At 37.4% G+C, this 22639-nt stretch overlaps 1 protein-coding gene across 4 annotated transcripts in view; it reads right to left on the reverse strand.

Annotated features, from left to right (window-relative positions):
• Positions 1-22639, reverse strand: part of MANBA (mannosidase beta) — a 131392-nt gene that overhangs the window by 32928 nt on the left and 75825 nt on the right. For all 4 annotated transcript variants that reach the window (XM_063722634.1, XM_063722631.1, XM_054553193.2 and 1 more), the window contains 3 exon segments: positions 7979-8130; positions 5334-5451; positions 3011-3097 (listed from right to left, as the gene is read on the reverse strand). In XM_063722634.1, coding sequence (XP_063578704.1) covers positions 3011-3097; positions 5334-5451; positions 7979-8130 — 357 coding nt within the window.

Here is a 22639-nt window from a genome sequence, read left to right on the forward strand (position 1 = left end):
ACTGAAGGTATATTAAAGAGATATATTTCATTTTTTAAAAAATTAAGTCTTGTGTTTTTCTCAGCCAGCCATATAAACACTGTTTCCTTTCTTTGTCTTTGTACATGCCCAAGAAAGGGACAGCTGCTACCAACTGTGACTGACATATTTATGCCACTGATGAAAATACAAATATAAATCCTGAAGTGGCAAAAAGCTTCAGTGGCACCGTGTTACATACAACCGTCAAGCTGACTTAGAGTTTTATGGTAAGCTTTACTTTAAAATTTTAACAAACTCTGCATGAAATGGCTCTCCTGATCTTTAATAATGCATCAAAGAACTGAAGATACATAGATGTTATATTTTAATTATTTATATGAAAGAAAACTAAAAATAAAACCGAAATGCTTGCAACCTGTGTAACTATAATTAATATGTTTAAAGTTATTCATTCATCCATTCATCTATCCACTTTGTGAATAATCCACAGAGTGGGGACGCAGAAGGGAATAAGTCCTAGGCCTCAGGGAGATGACAATCTTGCAGAGGTGACAAATCCTTGAACAAGTAATTCAAAGTGTGATGTGTGTCTCAAAAGGCAAAAGATTTTTCCCATGCTTAAGGTAAGAGGGGCCAAAGGAGAACAAAGGAGGTGGCCCACAAGGGCAGTGGATGGAGAAGATGTTCCAGGACATAGACAGCAAGACGGAGATGGTGCCTGAACAGGTGCAGACACCAGCAGGCTGGAGTCCTGCATAAGAGGATCTTATACCTTATCCAGAGGTCAAGAAGCCACCTCAGGGGAGGTGTTGGCAAGGGAAGGAGTTCAATTGTACTTTTTAAACCTTTTATTTTAAAATGAAACACAGTTACAGAAAACAAATTATGACACGGTTAATTATTGTAAAGCAATCACCCTTGTAGCCACCACCCAGTGCAGCCATGCCGGAAGCCATCCATGTGCCTCTTCCTAATCACAGCCCCTTCCTCCTTCCAAAAGTAACCACTGTCTAGAGTATTATAGTGTTATAGAAATGGCTTCCTTGCATTTCTGTATGGTTTTTCACAAAATATACATCTGCAGACACACTTGATGGATTCAATTCATTGATATCCTTATCCTTATTGAATCTCAAATTATTCCCCTTTTGGTTGCTCGGAGTCTCTCAAAATCCTTTTGACATAACTTCGATAGCTTCCTTGTTATCTGCATGTTGAGATATTCCAGGATCGGGGTTCTGAGCAGGAATGTGGTATGACTTAAAATGTGTCAGTGGAAGATGACTTTGGCAACTCTGTTGAGTATGCACATATTGAAAGAGACCAATGCTAGGGAGTCCAATCAGAAAACAAATGCAATGATTGAGGAGAGGGAAAAATAGGATTTGAATTAGAGTAGTAAGTACAGGGGTGAGAAAGTAAATACAAATACAAGTAACATTGGTATCAAAAAATTGTCTCAAAACCAGATGGATGTGGGAGGTGAGAAAGAAGAAAGTATCAATGACTTTCACATTTCCTGCTAAAAAGAAAAATCTTGAAAGAGTGCATTGGGTAAAAGATAATAGATGTACTTCGAAGACATGCTGAGTTAGTGTGACAGCTGCTATTATTTGTTATTTCTTTTGAACTGCATGCCTTACATGTATTATCCTATTTAATCTTTGAAACAGTTTCATGAGGAGTGACATCATCCTAGAGTTATAGATACAGAAATTAAGGCTCAAGAGGTAAAGTGACCTCCCTAAGGTTGCAGACTTACCATTCAAGAAGAAATATCAAAATATTTGTTCTTTGTATATCAACATTGCAAAAAATCTGGCAGACAGTTGGACATGAGAAATTGAAATCAGAGTCAATAATTATCCACATTGTAGCTTTACCTGAGGTTACCGAGAAAATGGATTTGTTTCCTTCTTTAACATGTTGCAGAGCACTATAAAAACTCAATATGTCTCCACAGTCTTGCAAACTCTTTACAAGGTAGGGGTGATCTCCTGGTGCAGTGATCATTTCTAATGGATGCTAATGAATCAGCCCAATGTTTTAGTAGTATTTTACTAGCATATGATACACTCACAAGTTGGTTCCTAAACTGTATTTTGGGAGTACATTATGATTTAGAATTTTCTTGTATTGACAAGCATCCCACTCTGATTCTACATGGAAACCCATGCCATGCACTTAAAATTTAGGGGAGAGGAAATATAATGCAATCTGTGTTTCAAAGCATGATCATCCCCTAAACAGACCTTGATGGAAAAATAAGTATATTCAGCACACAGCTCATAAACGTCAGATCTGTGGCTAAAATTATCAGTTGATAATATTATATTAACACCACTGCCATTTGTAAAAAGAAGATATCCAGGATCATTTAATATATTTCCTGTGCCAGACCTGGAGTCAGCCATTTCTCTAAGAAGCTTTTCTCTTAACAGGAAAGATTACTTCAATATAAGAATACTCAACACTATAACGTTGGGCATTATTTCTAGATCTTTTCAGCAGACAGAGAAAGCATATAATCACTTCCTTGCATTTATATATCTGTGAATATAAATATAAATGTCAATATGTGGAATCTAAAATAAATCAAGGAATCAATAATCAATTTGAACTTTCCTCCTGAGCAATTCAAACAGTGGTGTTGCTGTTTGCTGAGATGAAGAAAACTTCAGAAGAAGCCAAGATTGGGGAGAGGATGCAATATAAGTTTAGTTCGTACATGTTACATTTCAGATGCCTGTTAAACCTCCAAGCAGAGGCACCAGGTAGGCAGTTGGATATAAGAAAGAGGAATTCAGCAGAGAAATCAGGACTGGGGATAAATCTGGGAGTCATCAGCCAATAGATGATGGTAAAGCCATGACACTGGGTAGAATCACCTAGGATGTCAATTACCTGGCTATGTAATTTTTCATGGGATTTAGTAGAGAACAAAAACCAAAATGAAGCAAGATTTAACAAAAGGTAATACTAAAACATATTATGTGTTTTATTTCTTCTTGGAAGGGTAATAACATACCTGGTAGGCAACTTCTGCTCTCACTGAATCCAGGAAGCCCTGATCAGTTGGATAAAGGGCACAGGCAAACATAAAATCCTGCCATACCTAGCAAATCAAATAAAAGGGAATGCAACACTTCCATAAGTTTTATTACACAGAAGAAAGTCTTTATTCTGAGCTCTGGGCATTATCTTTCACACAAATGAAAAATCCAGTTAGCCTAATGAGTGTGATCATTGGGGCACCATTATGCATAATGGCACCCAAGAAAGGTATCAAAGACATTAGGACTTCCCAGAACTGCACAAAAGTGTACAGAAACCTGAGAAGAGAAAATCCTAGGCAGGTATAGAAGAAAGGGAAGATAGAAGAATTTGAAAAAGAAAAAATGTGTGGAGGGGACACAGAATGAGGCTTCCTTCCAGCCCCTTGTCACTCCTAATTCATTCCAATTTACACCAGGCATTTGGTATTAAGAGATGCACCAGACTGTTAAGAATCATACTTCATTTATAAAGGAATTAGCTTTTCATAGACAAAAGGATTACTACATGCACATTTTAGTAATGAAACCATGTAAGTCCCTTCCTAAGGAGGCTGTGTGATGCAATGGTTAAGAACACAGCCCCTGCTGGGAGCAGTGGCTCACGCCTATAATCCCAGCACTTTGGGAGGCTGGGGGGTGGGGGCATATCACCTGAGGTCAGGAGTTCGAGACCAGCCTGGCCAAAATGGTGAAACCTGGTCTCTACTAGAAATACAAAAATTAGGCCAGGTGCGGTGGCTCACACCTGTAATCCCAGAACTTTAGGAGGCCGAGGTGGGTGGATCACGAGGTCAGGAGATCGAGACCATCCTGGCTAACACGGTGAAACCCCGTCTCTACTAAAAGTACAAAAAATTAGCCGGGCAAGGTGGCGAGCGCCTGTGGTCCCAGCTGCTCGGGAGGCTGAGGCAGGAGAATGGCGTGAACCCGGGAGGCGGAGCCTGCAGTGAGCCGAGACTGCGCCACTGCAGTCCAGCCTGGGCGACAGAGCAAGACTCCATCTCAAAAAAAAAAAAAAAGAAATATAAAAATTAGCCGGGCGTGGTGACACACATCTGTAATCCCAGCTACTTGGTAGGCTGAGGCAGGAGAATCGCTTGAACCCAGGAGGTGAAGGCTGTAGTGAACCAAGATCGCACCACTGCATTCCAGCCTAGGCAACAGAGCCAGACTCCATATCAAAAAAAAAAAGATCATAGTCCCAAAGCAGCCTGTCTGAGTCGGAATTTGATTCCACCATAAATGAGCTGTTAGAGTTTGGGTAAAATATTTAACCTCTTCATGTGTCAGTGTCCTTATCTGTAAATGGGGATAGAGAACAGTAACTACATCATTGAATGGGCATGAAGATAAAATACGTAGAGCACTTAGAACAATGCCTGGCACTCAGAGAATATTATAGAATATTGTCATCGTCACAATGACCATCAGCATTATCATTATTAGAATAATTCCTAGTCTTCGGTGGCACTCTTTATATTTTAGAACAATAATAATAGAACTAACAGAATATATTTTCTTTGCTTTATCCTCACAATTGCAAAACATATTAAAAGTACTTAATAACAATATTAGGGCCAGGTACAGTGGCTCACATCTGTAATCTCACCACTTTGGGAGGCCGAGGCAGATGGATCACCTGAGGTCAGGAGTTCAAGGCCAGCCTGGACAACACGGTGAAACTCCATCTCTACTAAAAATACAAAAATTAGCTGGATGCTAATTTACTAAAAATACAAAATTTAGCACGTGCCTGTAATCCAAGCTGCTCCGGAGGTTGAGGCAGGAGAATCGCTTGAACCCGGGGTGGAGGAGGGTGCAGTAAACTGAGATTGCACCATTGTACTCCAGCCTGGGCAACATTTTTAATTTTTAACAAATTAAAAATAAAAAATTAGAAAAAATTTAGAAAAACAATATGAAACACACCTTTTCTTTACTTAATTTTATATTTTTCTTCTCTTTAGGTTTTGTCAGACCTCCTTTAAGTGTTTTAAATATTTTGTTTTCTTTTATATGCATACCTAAATATCACAAAGAAAATTATTTTAAAAGTAGGTATATGTATACTGGGATATAAATAATTTACAGGATATCTATCATTTAAAAATAAATAATTATGGTAGTTGCTATCACCTATGGCTCTGGGTTTACAAGATGCCATTTATTCCTATAGCCCCAAATGGAATATCATTTCTAGCTCTGAGACTGGGGCAATTGCATCATTCAGAACATTGGCAGTCAAACCGAGGATATAGTAACTTATCAATATATAAAATGCTATCAACTTCTCACCATTATTCCTAGTTCATCACAGAGTTCATAGAATTCATCCCGCTCATAAATTCCTCCTCCCCAAACCCGAAGAGTATTCATATTAGCATCCACAACAGACTGTAAAAGGAGCCGTAACCTGTAGAAGACATTTTATAAACAAATCATAATTTGGAAAAAAAAAAACAGATTGTGACAGATAAACACATTTCTAATCTCTGCTAGAAAAACATACTCTAAAATCATGATGGCTTGGTTATAATGTAAATTAAAGAAAGTAAGATAAAATTATATACACATTAACTATAACCACATAAAACAAATAAACAGAAAAAGTATGGGTGATATCTTTACCTATTAAATTTTCAGTAACATTATTATACTTTTTAAAATTAAATTTATGTTTTATATTTATTCCTATAAAAAAAAAATAGAGTTGTAAGCCTTGGAAAGTGTGCACTAATTTTATACAAACCCTCCAAACTATAAAACAAAATCAAGACTTGAGTATTAGTGCCTAGCACCCCTATCTCCTTTTATACAATTCCTCCAGCCCAGTATTTCTTTCTCTAGGAAATTTCCTTTCTACTTTTTTCAATTCCTATTCACATTACCCTCAGGAAAATCTAGAAACTTACAGGCAGCTTGAGAGCATGTACCTTCCCTCCATCCCCAGAACACTGCTCAAGCCAAATAACAGGCTGGGCAGACTCAGAGCACTGTGGGCTCAGCACAGGCACCACGGCAGGCTTACCAATTGGCCCAGCTGGGCTGAAGGACCACAGCCAACCCAGCCCCAGCTGGGAGGGGAGAGGAGCATTTGAAAAGGAAAAGATAGAGCCAATTATCCCATGGCTGTGTCTGGAGAATAATTTCATTTTCTTATGAAATCTAAAATAATATACACATTTTAAATTAAAAGGAAATTACTACAACTTTTGGAAAAAGGGTTTAGTTACTGATGACATTTACATTCTAAACATTAAATAATATACTACAATGCACATTTGTACATTTGTAAATATGCTAAAATGTTATTTAGTTTAGATAATAAATAAGTTTAAATGTGTTTATTTTCATTTCATAAAGTTTATTTTCAGCATCGCAAAGATGTAAGTTTACAGATCCAATTAGGAATTATTATTTTCTTCCAAAGTTCTATTCCTTCAGTCTCGGAAAAACATTTTTATTTTTTTTTCCTAGATCTAGAACTTTTAAGATTATATTTTGTTTTTAAATAAATTGTATTGTATATATTTAAGGTATATGACATAATGTTATCGGATATATATATATATAGATAGTTAAAAGGTTACTATAGTGAAACAAACTAACATACTTACCATCCTGCAACAGGGGTCCCAACCCCCAGGCCACGGACTGGACCATGGATCAGGTGGCACAGCAGGAGGTAAGCAGCAGGTGAGCAAGCATTACTACCTGAGCTCCTGTCAGATCAGTGGCAGCATTAGATTCTCATAGGAGCAGGAACCCTACTGTGAACTGTGCATGCAAAGGATACAGGTTGCATGCTCCTTATGAGAATCTAATTCCTGATGATCTGAGGTAGAACAGTTTCATTCCAAAACTATCCCCCCAACCCCCACCCCCAATCTGTAGAAAAACTGTCTTCCATGAAACTGGTTATTGGTGCCAAAAAGGTTTGGGACTGCTGTCCTACATAGTTATCCACTCTTTTTTGCTTTTGTGGCAAAAGTAGCCAAAATCTACTCATTTAGCACGAATCCTATAAATAGCACAATTTTTTTTAACCTATATTCCTAGTGCACATCAGATCTCTGGACTTGTTCTCTTGCATATCTGCTACATTGTATCCTCTGACCAACAGCTCCCAGTTTCCTCCCCAACCTCCCACAACCGAACCTCCACAACACACAAGATTTTCTTTAGTTCTTTTGTTAAGATAAAAGTAAAAGAATATGCAAATACCTTAGCATAGAAAGGTAAATATGGGGCTGGGCCCGGTGGCTTACGCATGTAATCCCAACAATTTGGGAGGCTGAGGCGGGTGGATCATTTGAGGTCAGGAGTTCAAGACCAGCCTGGCCCACATAGTGAAACCCCGTCTCTACTAAAAATACAAAAATTAGCTGGGCGGTAGTGGCCTGCGCCTGTAATCCCAGCTACTTGGGAGGCTGAGGCAGGAGAATCGCTTGAGCCTGGGAGGCAGAGGTTGCAGTGAGCTGAGATCACGCGACTGCACTCCAGCCTGGGCGACAGAGCAAGACTCCATCTCAAAAAAAAAGAAAGGTAAATATGTGTTCTTATCTTTCAAAACCATGCTCAGAACATTTAAGGTATCATTTGAAAAGCTGAAAATAGTTGAATTTAATTTTCTTTTGGGGACTATTCAAAATATAAATTAGTCATTTTCTTATTTCTCCAGAATAAACATGTAACAGTTTTCTAAAAATCGAATGGCTTCAACAGTCTCAAATAGTTTAGCTGTAAGACCACCTGTAACCCAGGAGAATGGAATATATGATTTTTAAAATCCTGTCCATTCTAAAGTTTCCATCATCTAGAATTCTATACTACCTCTTAGTTCCTTGCCCAGAGACTAAAGAAAGTAAAAATGAGTAAACCTCAAGTTTTGCGGGACTGCTAATAAAAAGAGGAACAAGAAAAGAAAGACAAGAACTTACAACTCAGAGGTTACTCGGTCCTGGAATGAATCTGCTGGGATCCAGTTTGAGCCTTTTAGAAATATGGGAAATCCATTAATTTTGAAATAGAAACTCAAACCAGGAGACCCTTTTATGGGCTCTTCTATAAGTTCCACTGTCCTAAAATAAACCTGCAATGAACAGAATTAAATGATGAATATCAAATTTAAACATAAGCAAAATAGTTTTTTTAAAAAAGAAGCAGACCTTTTTGAAAAACTACATTCAGTAGTTTAATGCTAATTTTCCTATTTACTATGAAGCACATAATGTGGAAATGCACATTTCAGGAATATACACATATAAATTATTGCTAGCATCTGTTATTTCTCTTTTAAAAGAGAAATATAGAAACCACTAAAGAGCTACTGTAGTCTTCCACATGAAATAGGCATTTGTGATAACATCAAAAAAGACAATCTGAAGATAACATTTCTAAATTAAAACAAAAACATGCTATTTCAAAAAAAATAGAAAAAAATGCTGTCTTTGAAAAACACATTCTCATTTCAGTGTTGTTAAAAGGTAGCCAAACATGCATCTTAGAATCAAATGTTATAACTTAACAACTTTGCAATCTTAATAACACATTACCATAAAATCACTTTGTTTAATGGGTAATTTAATCCCAATTACACATTAAACTCAATGTTTGAGCACGCTGTGGTTTCTTGACTGGAGATGTACATGGTGTTCTAATGGAAGTAGATGGGGCAGGATCACGCACTCTGTGCTATTGGTGCTCTGGAGAGGAAGCAGAGGCTCCATCCTGGTGACAGCCTAGCCAGGTTTTCCCCTAGTTAAGCATGGGCAGCAAGACCCCAGATAGGGAAGCTTTGACGTTTTTATCAAAATCTTTATTCTTGCCAGCCATACATTGGATCAAGTTTATATGATAAGATTTTATACCAATAAAGCCTAGCCTTAAGCCAAAAGCACACATTTCTCTAACTTAAAAAATCAGTGAATGAATTAGTCAAATTATTTCATGTAATAAAAGTGTCCACCATTCTCCTGCTTCCTGACTCCTGATTTTATTTATATGAAATGACAAAAGATCTCAGAATTAACTTTACAAGAAGATACAGAATATGTCCTGGATAAGGAGGATCTTGACACGCGATGATCACTCCTGCTTCAGGGTTGCAAAATGTCAAGAATGCACAGTGATTTTCAGAGGTGACTTTTAAAACATCATGATGGTGGGTTCCAATATCTAGAACAGTGCATGGTTCTTTTAAGTGTGGCCTGGGGACTCCAGGAGGTCCCTTGGAGACTGTCAGTGTGTCCTTGACTTTACTTAGAGTAAAACTAAAACATTATTTGCCTTTATCTCTCTCAGTCTCTGAGTGTCAGTGGAATTTTCCAGAGACTACATGATGTGTGCCTACTTCATCACTCTGACAGCTAATGGAATGTGTGCCGTGTATTCCATTGTGATGTAGCTCTGCGGCAGAGGTTTATGGTATGAAGCAGTGCATTTTCAGAGATTAACTCAGTTTGTTCTCAGTACTTTTACTGTGCTCTTACTATTAATAGCTGTCTTTGATTATTCCTGCTGTAATCTCTGTACCCTCATTGTTGTTCAATAAATTCTTACTTTGAACCCCAAAGTTTCCCTTGCAACCTACACAGAAGCACAAAACGAGGAGGTACTACTTATTCCTTTGTTTCACAGCAATATTTTTAAGTTTTCAAATAAAAACAAATTTTAATTTTAATTGAAACTCATTTTACACTTTAATAATATATTATCTTGTTCTAAAAGAAAATTTATTTATAATACTTTTTTCTAATTTAGGGATGAATTGTCAAAATGGGATTAGAAGGCTTACCTTCTCACCAGCCTGGCCAACATGGTGAAATCCTATCTCTACTAAAAATACAAAAATTAGCTGGGTGTGGTGGTGCATGCCTGTAATCCCAGCTACTTGGGAGGCTGAGGCAGGAGAATCACTTGAACCCAGGAGGCGGAGGTTGCAGCGAGCCAAGATCATGCCATTGCGCTCCAGCCTGGGCTACAGAGCAAGACTCTGTCTTGAAAAAAAAAAGGCTTACCTTCTCAACCTATAACTGCACTATCTGTCTATATCTGAGGATGCTGAAAAAAGTGAAACTGACATATCAGACAGTCTTTTGACTCATGGAAGGGAAGAATCTACTCTACAGAAACTGGGTAAAATTATGAATAAGAAGTGAAATTATGATGAAAGCCATCTTTCTCTTGACTTTATGGATGTTAATAACTTACCTTTTTGTGCGTTATGCAATGGAACATTTTGAAATAATATTTATGGTGCCAGTTAAGTTGTAGTGTCTCATTGAGACAAATCATTCACAGTATGAAGAAAAGAGAATTGAATATTTAAACTTATACATGATAAGCTCATTAAAAGTCAAACAGTGTTTATTACATCTTTTCAAACCAGACATGAAAAACCCAGTGAAGCATCTTACAGGGTTAGTTATGCACCCCTGGCTGGAGAAGTACACATCCTAGCTGAGAGATAGTTGTACTGTTGACATTGCAGAATGCTTACTAGATGAAAAGTTAGTAAAGGAAATAACAGCACTGCCACTTTGCAATGACAGAGTAACTCATCCAATTAAGAGATCTGACTGCAATATGAAGACTGGCCTGATATCTCATCTGAAATACATATTTTGCTTTACAAATGAGTGAATCTCCAGATATAGATGGACTTGCCAGTTTGCCTGTATTTGTCTGTTATCAGCACAATAAATCATCAAAAATCTTCTTTTCTGTGAATTTTTGGCAACAATATACAAGAGGTGCTGAAATATTCAAAGTACTAAATAATTTTTTGAATAATATCCTGTAATTACCGTGTTAACATTTGCACTGACGTTACAAAAGCAGTGGTGGGTAACACTGCTGGTGCCTTAGCAGGAATCAAGGCAGTAGCTCCAAACTGCTAGTAGTCGTTACATCTTTCACCTTCATGTATTAGCAGGAAAATGAGAAAAGCCAGTTTCACTTAAGAATGTCCTTGATAAAGCAGTAAACATTAATTTCATTAAATCCCAACCCTCAGTATGCATGATTTCAATATCCTGCATTATGAAATGAGCAATATCCATAAAGCACCATTCACAATAGATAGCTGGAGGAAAACCCTCTGGGCCATTATGAGAGTTGTATGTAAGCTGAATTGGCCTTGTTCACGACACTCCATTTTTACTTGATAGAAGGACTGACAGACAAACGATGGTTATTCAGACTTGGATACCTGGCAGACATTCTCTAGAAAATGAATGGAGTGAGCCTATCATTTCAGGGAAAACAACTAGCAGTATTTGTGGCCAAGGATAAAATTCAAACTTTCAAGTAAAAATTGGGATTAGGGAAAACTTGTATCTACTACCTCACGGTAGTAGATACTACTTAAATACTTAAAAACTTTTTAGATGACATCAGTGGTGATATTAACAAATGTGATATTATATAAGGAAATGTTTCAACATTTGGAAGATCTGTAACTCTCAAGAAACCAACATTTTCCAATAACCAATGCATTATATTACAAGATCACATAATATGGGTAAAGAATTCACACAAAGTGCAAGATAGACCAATGAATTTTAATGTAACAGAGAACAAAAAGTTTAAGAAACTACCATTTGTTACAAGAAAACTATCATTTGTTAAAAGAAAATCCACAATTTATCTGAAAAGACTATTTTTTCCCTTTTCCAGGTACATCTGTGTGAGGTCAGATTTCCTTAATCTGTTTCAACCGAAACAGCATATTGCAAATTGACTGAAGGCAGATACAGATGAGAATCCCTTTGTCTCCTACTAAACAAGACATTAAAGTGACTTGCTAACATGTAAAACTGTCATTATTTCCACTGGTTTTTTTGGTCAATATATTTTTTATAAAATCAGTCATATATAAAAACAGTCATATGTGCCATGAGTTTATTATGGTTATTTAAAATGAATAAGTAAATACTTAATTCTCAGTTTTAATATTTAATATGGTAAATATCGGTACATATAACCCATATAAACAAAAGCATGTTGGGGTTTTCAATAACTTTTGTAAGTATAATGCAGTGCTGAATCCAGAAAAATTTGAGAATCACTACTGCAGAAAATAGAATTTATTTGTTTCTTAATATATATTAATGCTACAAATTGTATTAACTATACAACATAACACTTTCCAGAATATTTTTCCTTTCTGTGCAAATGTTCTTATAAAAAGACATCTCTTCCTATCCCCCAACTCTTGCAATAACAAGTTATGACTGGGGTGACAATAAATCCAAACCACCTGACAGTGCCTCAGAGGTGAAGTAGTAATTACCAGCCACCTTTCCCTCTGGGCATTCTTTCACAAGTGAAAGGCTCCTGCTTCTATGATAAGTGTCAGTAATTTTCCACATCCTCTGGCAGTCTTGATAGTCACATAAAAGCCTTCTTCTACAACAGGTATTTTACTTCAGAGAAAATAATGGGTTCTAAAAGATTTCTTGAAAAGACCCTTGAGTAACACATATTTGCATCCAAAGTAAATATATAATCTTCATATGAGACTAAAATTTTTTAAACAGTCCAACAAAGCAAATTTTTGTCTAACAGTAGGAAAAAGGTATAAATACCTAAGAAACTAAAAAATGTGTAAGTCGGGCAGTTAGAAAATTAAAAATTTTAACTTCTAAATTTTTATCTATTTTTGAAGTTTCTATTAATTCCTCACTAGATCAGTGTTTTTATTAGCTTCAAAAAGAGTTCATTTTCAAAATAGGAGGATTAACTTTAAAAGTGCAGGACAGTTGAATGCATTCTTTCAAACAAGAATTAAGGATATCTGAACTAAAGGGCCTAAGAGGTACGTGACTGATAAATATGGTACTCCTCAAATTTCTTTCTCTGGCAGACCAAACAGATGATATGTAATGAATCATTGATTCACAAAAACCAAGGCTGCTTCTCAGCTGTTTGTAATCAGATACTTAAAAAGCTGTAATAGCATCACTAGATTTTCAAAAGGGCAATTTTCTTCTTAAAAAGAAACCCACTTATTTCTAAACATTGTCAAATGTCAAACCTGCTAAAATCCTTTTACATGTATTTTAAGATACAACAAAACACTGCATTTCTGTCTTTGTTCTGAAAGTGCTCCAGCATGTAAAAGTATTGAGAAAACAAGCTCTGGGTCTCCACAAATAGCTCTTGTCAAACGGGTTCGTGCAGATGACACGAGACATTCTTTGTCGTGCCCTTGCAATCTGCAGACAGCACAAGCAGAAGTTAACAGATTAACATTGACATCGGCACAGTTATGTATCCTTGTAGCCAGATGTGTATCTAGTATATCTGACACCAGATAGGATCACTTTTTAAGACCTCCTCTTCTATATGACAAAGTTATTCTCAATAGAAGTAATGAAATGAAATGAATAATGATAATGTCCAGAAAAGAATGTAGACATTAAAAATTTTCTTTCCCTGAACTTTGTATAATCATGCCAGTTTTTTTAAAAAGTAAAACAAATATTAGCATACAAAAAAAGGAAAAGTTAATAGATTCAAGTTTTGATTATATTAATATATTTAATAAAATTATAAACAAAGGGAATAACATACATAATGGTATGCTATAGTAAGAAATAATAATATTTGCTATTTCCAGCCTTACCTTCTAAAAATCTGTCAACAACTTTCTCAAAATTGATCTTTGGACATACATGTTCAATAAAGGGTATAGCCAGCTCTTTTGATTTATTTGTCATAGCTGATGGAAAAACACCTTTTATTAATTTTAACTCAGAAATGTTCTTCCAGATGAGGCCAGAGATATGCAAATATTTTAGAAAAGTATTAAACATAATAAGTTTGGTAGAGATTCATAATAATCCCACATCACATTAAACTCCAAAAAAATGCAGTCATATCCATGCCTTTGTTCTTTTGACTTTCATTCAAACAACTTACAAATGCCTCTGAGGTATAAAAAAAAAAAAAAAAATTCCCACTTCTCAAGTATTTCTTCTGTAAAATCAGAGAAAATGGCTAAATGATTATGAACACAGATACTATTTGATTCATTGCTGTAGAACAAGTGTCCAGTTCTCAGGGACAACAATTGGGGCGTTTGGCATTGCTATGTGGATTTCTCTGAGCAATGGAAAACCAGCAACTCTTTGTTGTTTCTCCTGGCACTCTTCTTCAAAATTTGATTCTTTTTTCTATGTAAATGTCGATTTCCTTATATTTTGTTGTTGCACAGTAAATAGGCTTCACCAAAATTTCTGTGTACTTATCTTCAAAGAAGACTTTTAAAGTTTGGTATTTCACTGTGCATTGTTCAAGATGGAGTCTATTTGCAAATATTTTTGTATCTGATTAATGTCATCTAAAACTACACCAGAAAAAAGATAATTCCAAAGAGAAAACCGCACACAGCAGAGAGGAATGTCTGAGCTGATTCACGTGTCCACATTTTCTTTGGATTACATGGTACTTCAGAGTTGAGATTAACTTTTCAAAATTTTTCTACTGTGGCCCAGCTTCATAATGAACCTTCCATCTTGTCTAGGAAAGCTTTTCTGCAGCTTTTCCCATCAATGAGGTGAGATGAGAAAGAATGAATACAATTTTTCCAAAGTTCTAAAAAAAAAAGTCACACAGGAAAAAAAAAGTTTCCAAAAAAGCAAATTCCACAAGGCTCAGAGAATAATTTCCAAGCGGCTGAAATAAAATTTTGGATTAATTTCTTTGATTTTTGCATGAACTCCACAGTGAATACTGGCCACATATGCAGGATCTTTTATCCTGGACCATAGCAGAGGTTTATGAAATAATAATCCCATTCCTTGAAGCTATTTTCTGTGCATTCTGCAGCAGGTTTTCTGGAAATATGAGAATGACTCCTTTATCGCCATTCTACTACCTTCTGTATGACGAGTTCACACATTTGATCTCTGTTTAAAGTATCCAGAGTGTTGTCAAAAAGAATTCCAGCCAGGCAGTGGCTCATGCCTATAACCTCAACACTTTGGGAGGCTGAAGCAGGAGGATTGCTTGAGGACAGGGGTGTGAGACCAGCCTGGGCAACATGGCAGGCTGTGTTGCAACACCCACTTACTGTCTGCACCTAAGGCTAACTGCTCCCCATCTCTAGAAAAATAAAATAGGCAAGGCATGGTAGCATGTGCCTGTAGTAGTCCTAGCTACTCAGGAGGATAAGGTAGGAGGATCACTGGGGCCCAGAAGTTCAAAGCTGCAGTGAGCTATGAGCAGCCTGGGTGACAGAGTGAGCCCCTGTCTCTAAAAAGAACAAAATAATAATAATAATTCTAAAGTATTTTTTTCAGTATCTGCCACCCCCAACTAAAGCATACCACTGATGTCATGTTTTACTTTGACTCTTTCTTTAGTTTTAAAACAACAAATTTAAAAGAATAAATTTCAATTCTAAAGACACTATTAAAATTAGTAGAATATACTTCATACATGAACTAAAATATGCACTTACCAAGCAAAATATTACACATCACACCTCAGAGTCCATAGCTTTCTCAATTGTAAATTTAAAGCATAAAAGTAACTCCAAGAGATCACATCGAATTGAAGTAACTTATGTTGAGTTTCTCCTTTTTTATAATCACTGTGCTATTGTTGTTGATTTCTAATCTGCAATGCTTTTAAACGCAGGCATGTATAGGTCAGGGAATGGAGGCACGAACTGTGTTCAAAACAAGTTCAAACAATTCCAAACTGTTATAAATTTGCTTTCAAAATGACTGTATGAAGCTGAATCTTCATGTATCTGGGAATGACTGTATAACTAAGAGTACTCCAGGCCAGGTGCAGTGGCTCACTCCTATAATCCTAGCACTTTGGGAGGCAGAAGCGGGTGGATCACCTGAGGTCAGGAGTTTGAGACTAGCCTGACCAACATGGAGAAACCCCCATCTCTACTAAAAACACAAAAATTAGCCAGGCATCGTGGTGCATGCCTGTAATCCCAGCTACTCAGGAGGCTGAGGCAGAATAATCGCTTGAACCCGGGAGGCAGAGGTTGTGGTGAGCCGAGATCGCGCCATTGCACTCCAGCCTGGGCAACAAAAGACAACTCTGTCTCAAACAAACAAACAAAAAAGTACTCCAAATTAACTTTCATGTAGAATATAATGTCTATTAGAGGATTGGTAATAAAAATGTGCCAAATCTAAGCATACATGTATATTATTAACATTCAAGAGTAACCAAACACATAGTTAAAACTTAGACCAACATATGATTGGTGGAGGGGGAGGGTAGGAGAAGTATTCTATCACTGGCATTATTTATTAATAGGATTGCCAGTATATAGTAATAATGAAAAACAGGCCAATCTATAGTCTACACACAATTCACCCACTTACTGTCTGCACCTAGGGCTAACTGCTCCCATGGCCCACCTGGAGAAGTCACTGCCTATAGCCACCTTGGAAATATTTAATAAAACTTCTGACAAGAATAAGGCCAAAAGGACAGTGTACTGGGTTGAACAGTGTCCCCCCAAAATTCATGTCCACCCAAAAATGCAACCTTATTTGGAAATAAAGTCTTTGCAAATATATTTAAATAGTTTAGTTAAAATGAGGTCATACTGGGCCCTAACCCAATGGCTGGTGTAGTTATAAGAAAAGGAAACGAGAGACACACACAAGGAGAAAGCTATATGATGGTGGAGACAGAGATCAGAGTGATGCATCTACAAGCCAAGGATTGCCAGCAATGATGAGAAGCTGGAAGGGGCAAGGAAGAATTCTTTCCCAGAGCCTTCGGAAGGAACACAGCTCTGCCGACACCTTGATTTTGGACTCCAGCCTCCAAGACTGTGAGAAAATAAATTTTAAGATACTCAATTTATAGTAATTTGTAATAATAGACCTAGAAACCTAATACAGAAAGAGACACACTTCATAATCTCTGTGCCCTCTCAATACAAAAATACAACTTGATTATTCCTAATTCCATATTCTTTGGCTATGTACTTTTAAGGTCTTTAGAGAGCCAAGAGTAGCACTCAGAAAAAATTCCACTAGTATTATGTTGGTTTTTTGCCCTGTGCGATTTGCAAAGATGAAGACAGGAATTTAAGAAACAAAGAACAAAGTGACATTAAAAAAGAAAAAAAAAACTGAAAAAGAAAAAAAAATCCCAATTGTTTTTCTAATTGTAGTAGCCATGGACAATCATTCACCTCCTCTGGCTTGGGAACTATGAAATACAAGTTTTAATTGATTGTAGAATACTTATTATTACATCTATTTTCCTACAATAATTTAATCGGAGAATCTTGATCCCAGGAGCAAATGTACACAGCAACAGCCTTCTGCTGCTTTTAGCAAAACGATACCTTATACATAGAATACTTGGGAAATTCTTATAAAATAAATTAGGTGTAAGAGAAATATCAACTAATTGGTTTGCTGTTTTTCCATAAAGGCGAGCCATAATAAGCATTCAAAAATATGTATTAGTTCATTAAAACACGTTACCTAGTCAATTCAGTACAATCAATTAGTAGGATAAAAACACTCAGTTAACCTGGGCAGAAAATGGCAAAAACTGATTGGTCAGATTTTTTATTCCATTTACCCAAAGTATCCTCTCCCATTCCCACTTATACACAAAACTTTTTCTTTTGTTAAAAAATCAATTTGGTTTCCCAAACTGATAAAGCTAACTCTCCCAGACTCACATTCTAAGGTCCCTCATGCAATGATTTATTTGGCAGAATTTATGATAACCCAACATTTATTTTTTATTTTGTTATTTATTAATGTTTAAATTGCCTGTTGATATTTTCCCTATATTACCTCCCTTCTTGCTTAAACCATCTGCCCCAGTGTCACTCAACATAAGAAAATTCTCAGTCATTGAGATATTCTGCCATGTTCACAAAGAAATGTAGTCAGCCCTTTCCTCTCTCTCAAGTGTCTGCATTCTTTTCATGATTCCATACATTTCTGCCATATGGGCTGCATTCAAAATCTGTAACTTCCCCAGGACCTTTTTTCTGAGTCAGATATGCTGCTGTCTCCTGATATACTCAGTTAAAAAAAAAAAAAAAATCCTAAACACGTTTCTAAGCTCAGTGGAAGAGGAGAGGCAAGAAACAAAGATATAAAACTGAAGCAAGATGGATTTCAATGAGGTATATTTAAAACAGAATTATTTTTGCATAAAGCAAGCCCAGGGTAACAATAAACAAAAGCAATAGAGGTGAAATAAGGAGGGGCTGGTGATGAGAAAACAGTGTTCAATGTCCTGTCTGACACAGTACCAAGTGCTGGTGAGTATGAGGAGCCTAGGCAAGCCTCATATAACCACTTTTGATGGCAGTTTAGTGTAATCTACAAAGCTGAACTCATACATCCCCCATAATCATGCTATTCCACTCCCAGCAGATATGCCATTGGGGGCATATGTGCTCCGAGTGTTATATCAGTAATGTTCACAGCAGCATTACTTGGAATAGCCAAAACTGGCAACTACTCAAATTGCAACAGCAAAATGTGTAGTATAATAAAATTTTATACAACTTAAATAGACAAACTTACAGTTACACAGAACAATAAACAGCAGTCCCCCCTTATCTGCAGGGGATACGCTCCAAGACCCCCAGTAGGTGCCTGAAACTGCAGATAGTACCGAACCCCATATATACTATGACTTTTTCTGTCTGATAAAGGAGAAGGCTGCTGAGCGACTAACAGGTGGATAATGTATACAGCAAGGATATGCTCAACAAAGTGATGATTCATGTCCTAGACAAGACAGGGCAGGACAGCACAAGATTCCATCATGCTACTCAGAACAGTGAGCAATTTAAAACTCATGAATTGCTTATTTCTGGAGTTTTCTATTTACTATTTTCAGACCACAGTTGACCATGGGTAACTGAAACCACAGATAAGGAGGCACTACTGTACCTAAATGTCAAAAACATAATGTTGAGCCAAATTAGCCACACACTAAAAAATACATGCTATATGGTTCCATGTACATAAAATTCAAAAAGAGACAAAAGTAACCTAGTGATGGATGTCAGGATAGTGGATCTTTGGGAAGGAAACAGGGGTCATTACTGGGGAGGCTCACAGAAGGGAGGGGAGAGTTTGAGGTGTGAAGTGCTAGTAATTAATGTTCTGTTTCTTGAACATGTTGACAGTACCTGAGTGTTCATTTTCTCATAATTCATTAAGCTTTTCACTTATGGCTTGTGTATTTTTCTGTATGTGTTATATTTCACAATAAATAAAAAATAAAATGTTGTTTGACCAAAACTCCCTAGCTTTCTTTCTCAGGCTTACTTTTTCACCCTAAAACTCCACTGACAAAAGTGTTTGCAAGTCTTATAGAAAGAAAATATACTTTAAATGGTCCTAGAGACCTTCAAAATTACCTCCATCCTCAAGCTGCATCCTTTCCTCTCATGTGTTATCTTTCACCACTATTACAACTAAAACAGAGTCCCCCATCCCAAAGTGAATCCATCCTCTTCTTATCTCCTACTTCCCAGAGACCTTGCCCTCTCAACTACCTCCCTGCTTTCTAACCCTTTTTAGTCTTTCCCTCGCTACTGGCCCCTTTCCATCAGGATTTTGCTGTTGCTTTCCATTCTCTTAATGGTATCCTTTTCTATGTTGAAATCATTGCAAACTTGTAATAAAGTTGCAACAATAATACAAAGAACTCCTATATATAATACAAAGAACCCAGAGACCCCCCCATTCAAGTTTTCATCAGTTGCCCCAATAACATTATGACAAAAGAGATCACTGCACTGCACCCAGTTTGTACATAGTCTCTTCCACTGTGGGACAGTTCCTCAATATTTCCTTGACATTTTTGAAGATTATAGTAGATTGAAGACTGAAGACTGAAGGCCCTTGTGTCCTTTCAATGTGTCACATTATTATTGAGTACCTCCTTACTTCCTGGAACAGCAAGATATTTCAGGCTCCAGCTCGAGAATCAGTCATTTCTCCAAAGAGCCCTGATTGCTTTTAGCACGGAGTGGTATTCCAAATCAAGATATGGGTCCTAAATCCACTGACTGCTACTAGAGAGCCACTCTTCCCAGGCACTCTGAGAAAGAATTAGGAAATGTGTGAAAAGAGCTAGGAAATGTGTGTGTGTGTGTGTGTGTCTACCCACACATACACATGCATTTACACAGACATTTATTTCTCTGTCTACACATACTGAAAATCATAACTTCATACTATTAGCTCCAATTCGAATCCACTGTAGCTTTCCCCCTTTCTATGTTGATACTACCTTTCTCCATTCATGAAAAGGCTGGCTTCCACCACTTCAATATATTTACTTATTTGTTCAGTTGCCTATGTGAAGCCAATCTGATCCCAACTAGCCACCATTACCACCCGGTCTAAGCATAGTTTCCAATCAGACATTTTCAGAAGAGTTGCCTATATTCACCGTCTTCACTTCCATACCTTTAGTCATTCCTCAACCCACTACAATTTGATTTCCATGCTGATCAAGGTAACCAGTAATCTCCTTGCCACCAAATCTAAAGGATCTTTCTCAATTCTTTTCTAACTTGAACTCCCTTGCAGCATTCAACACTCTGAACATTCTTTGCTTCTTAAAACTCTTTCCCTCTGGTTTCTGTGACTCCCCACTCAAATTGGTTTTCCCTCCACCTCGTCAACAATTCCTTCTTAGATTCTCCTACTGGCTTCTCCCCAAACCCCAACCTTACTAATTATGACTGCCTGGGGTTCTGTCCTAGCTCTTTTCTCTGTGCCATCCCTGAGGTATTTCATCGGCTACCATGGCTACAATTATCTACATTCTGCTGACTTACACATCTATATCCTTAACCCACATGCAATTCCTAAGCGGAATACTATGCAGCCATAAAAAATGATGAGTTCACGTCCTTTGTAGGGACATGGATGAAATTGGAAATCATCATTCTCAGTAAACTATCGCAAGAACAAAAAACCAAACACCGCATATTCTCACTCATAGGTGGGAATTGAACAATGAGAACACATGGACACAGGAAGGGGAACATCACACTCTGGGGACTGTTGTGGGGTGGGGGGAGGGGGGAGGGATAGCATTGGAAGATATACCTAATGCTAGATGACGAGTTGGTGGGTGCAGCGCACCAGCATGGCACATGTATACATATGTAACTTACCTGCACATTGCGCACATGTACCATAAAACCTAAAGTATAATAATAATAATAATAAAAAAAAAAAAAAAAAAGATCTATCTAATGAAACACCCATCAAATATTATTCCTTGAGTGTCTCTCAATCACCCCACACAAAACACGTCTAACACTGAAATAATTTCCACCCAACCCCTTCCCCCAAACCTTCTCTTCTTTCTGAGTAATGTAACTCAATGAACAGAGTTGCCCTGCCTGTTCAGAGGCTGCCTGTTCAGCAGCCCAAACCAGCAACTGAGGAACCATTCTTAACTCCTTCTTTTTTCCCACCCCCACATCATCAAGCCTGCTGATGTTATATCCTAAATCTCTTTCAGATTTATTTCCTCAGCAGTTCTGTAGACCAACCAATCCTCATTTCTTTCTGAATCACCACCACAGTCTTCTAACTGGCCCCCTACTCTTGCCATTCTTCCAATCTGATCTACACAATCTTTGTAAGATATGCATATAATCCTTACCCCCTCCTTAAAATCCTTCCAAGAATCCCGGCAGCACTCAGGACAGTGCTTTTTCCTTCATGTGGCTCACTAGGCCCTGCAGGACCTTGTCCAAGCTACTTTTACAACACTATCTCTTGTTCTTCAACTTCAAACTCAACCACAACTGCATTGAAATTTCTTTCACTTCCGCAAACACACAACATCCTTTCTAGTTCTTGGGCCTTCACATTCTTTTCCCTCTGCCTCTTTGCTACATTACTCAGCCAAATTCTACTTATCCCTCAGGACACAGGCTCTGGGAATCTTCCCAGAATGCCCCTGCTCTGTACTTCCATGGCACTCTCTACATCTCTAGAGTGCTAATATATTCCAAAGGCTCATTTAATGATTGAACTTCCCAATCAGATTATTAGCTCTACTAAGGTCTCAGAGAGAAACAGAAGCAGTGTCTTAGTCACAGCTCTATCACCAGCACCTAGCAAAATAGCCAAAACACAGTAGGTGTGCCCTAAGTATTTACTGAATGAATCAGCCTCAAAAATAGCAACTCTACGTCAGCCACAGCCAAAGAGCACATTTCACACACACGCATTAACTCAAGGTGTGGGGCATTACATCCTCCTTCACTTCTGTTGCTGCTCGATTCAAAGGCTGGCATCTTTATGTGTAATGAACAATAATACAATCATATTAGCCTGAATGTAAAAGAATTATTTCCCTTAGAAAAAGACAGAAGTTCCTCTTCTTTCTCTATAGTAAGTTGGAATGACTCATTATTTTTTACATTTTCATGAAAACAACACACAACAAACTCACTGTGTGAGACAGCACATGTCCTCTCAGCCAAGAGGGGTACAATAAGAGTGAATGCTTTGGCCCTTAAGACGGGTCCAGGATGTTCTCCCTGTACATAACTCTGTGCATGTGCGTGCGTGCGCGCACACACACACACACAC

Source organism: Pongo abelii, chromosome 3 (genome assembly GCF_028885655.2).
Source record: "Pongo abelii isolate AG06213 chromosome 3, NHGRI_mPonAbe1-v2.0_pri, whole genome shotgun sequence".
Classification (NCBI taxonomy): Eukaryota; Metazoa; Chordata; class Mammalia; order Primates; family Hominidae; genus Pongo; species Pongo abelii.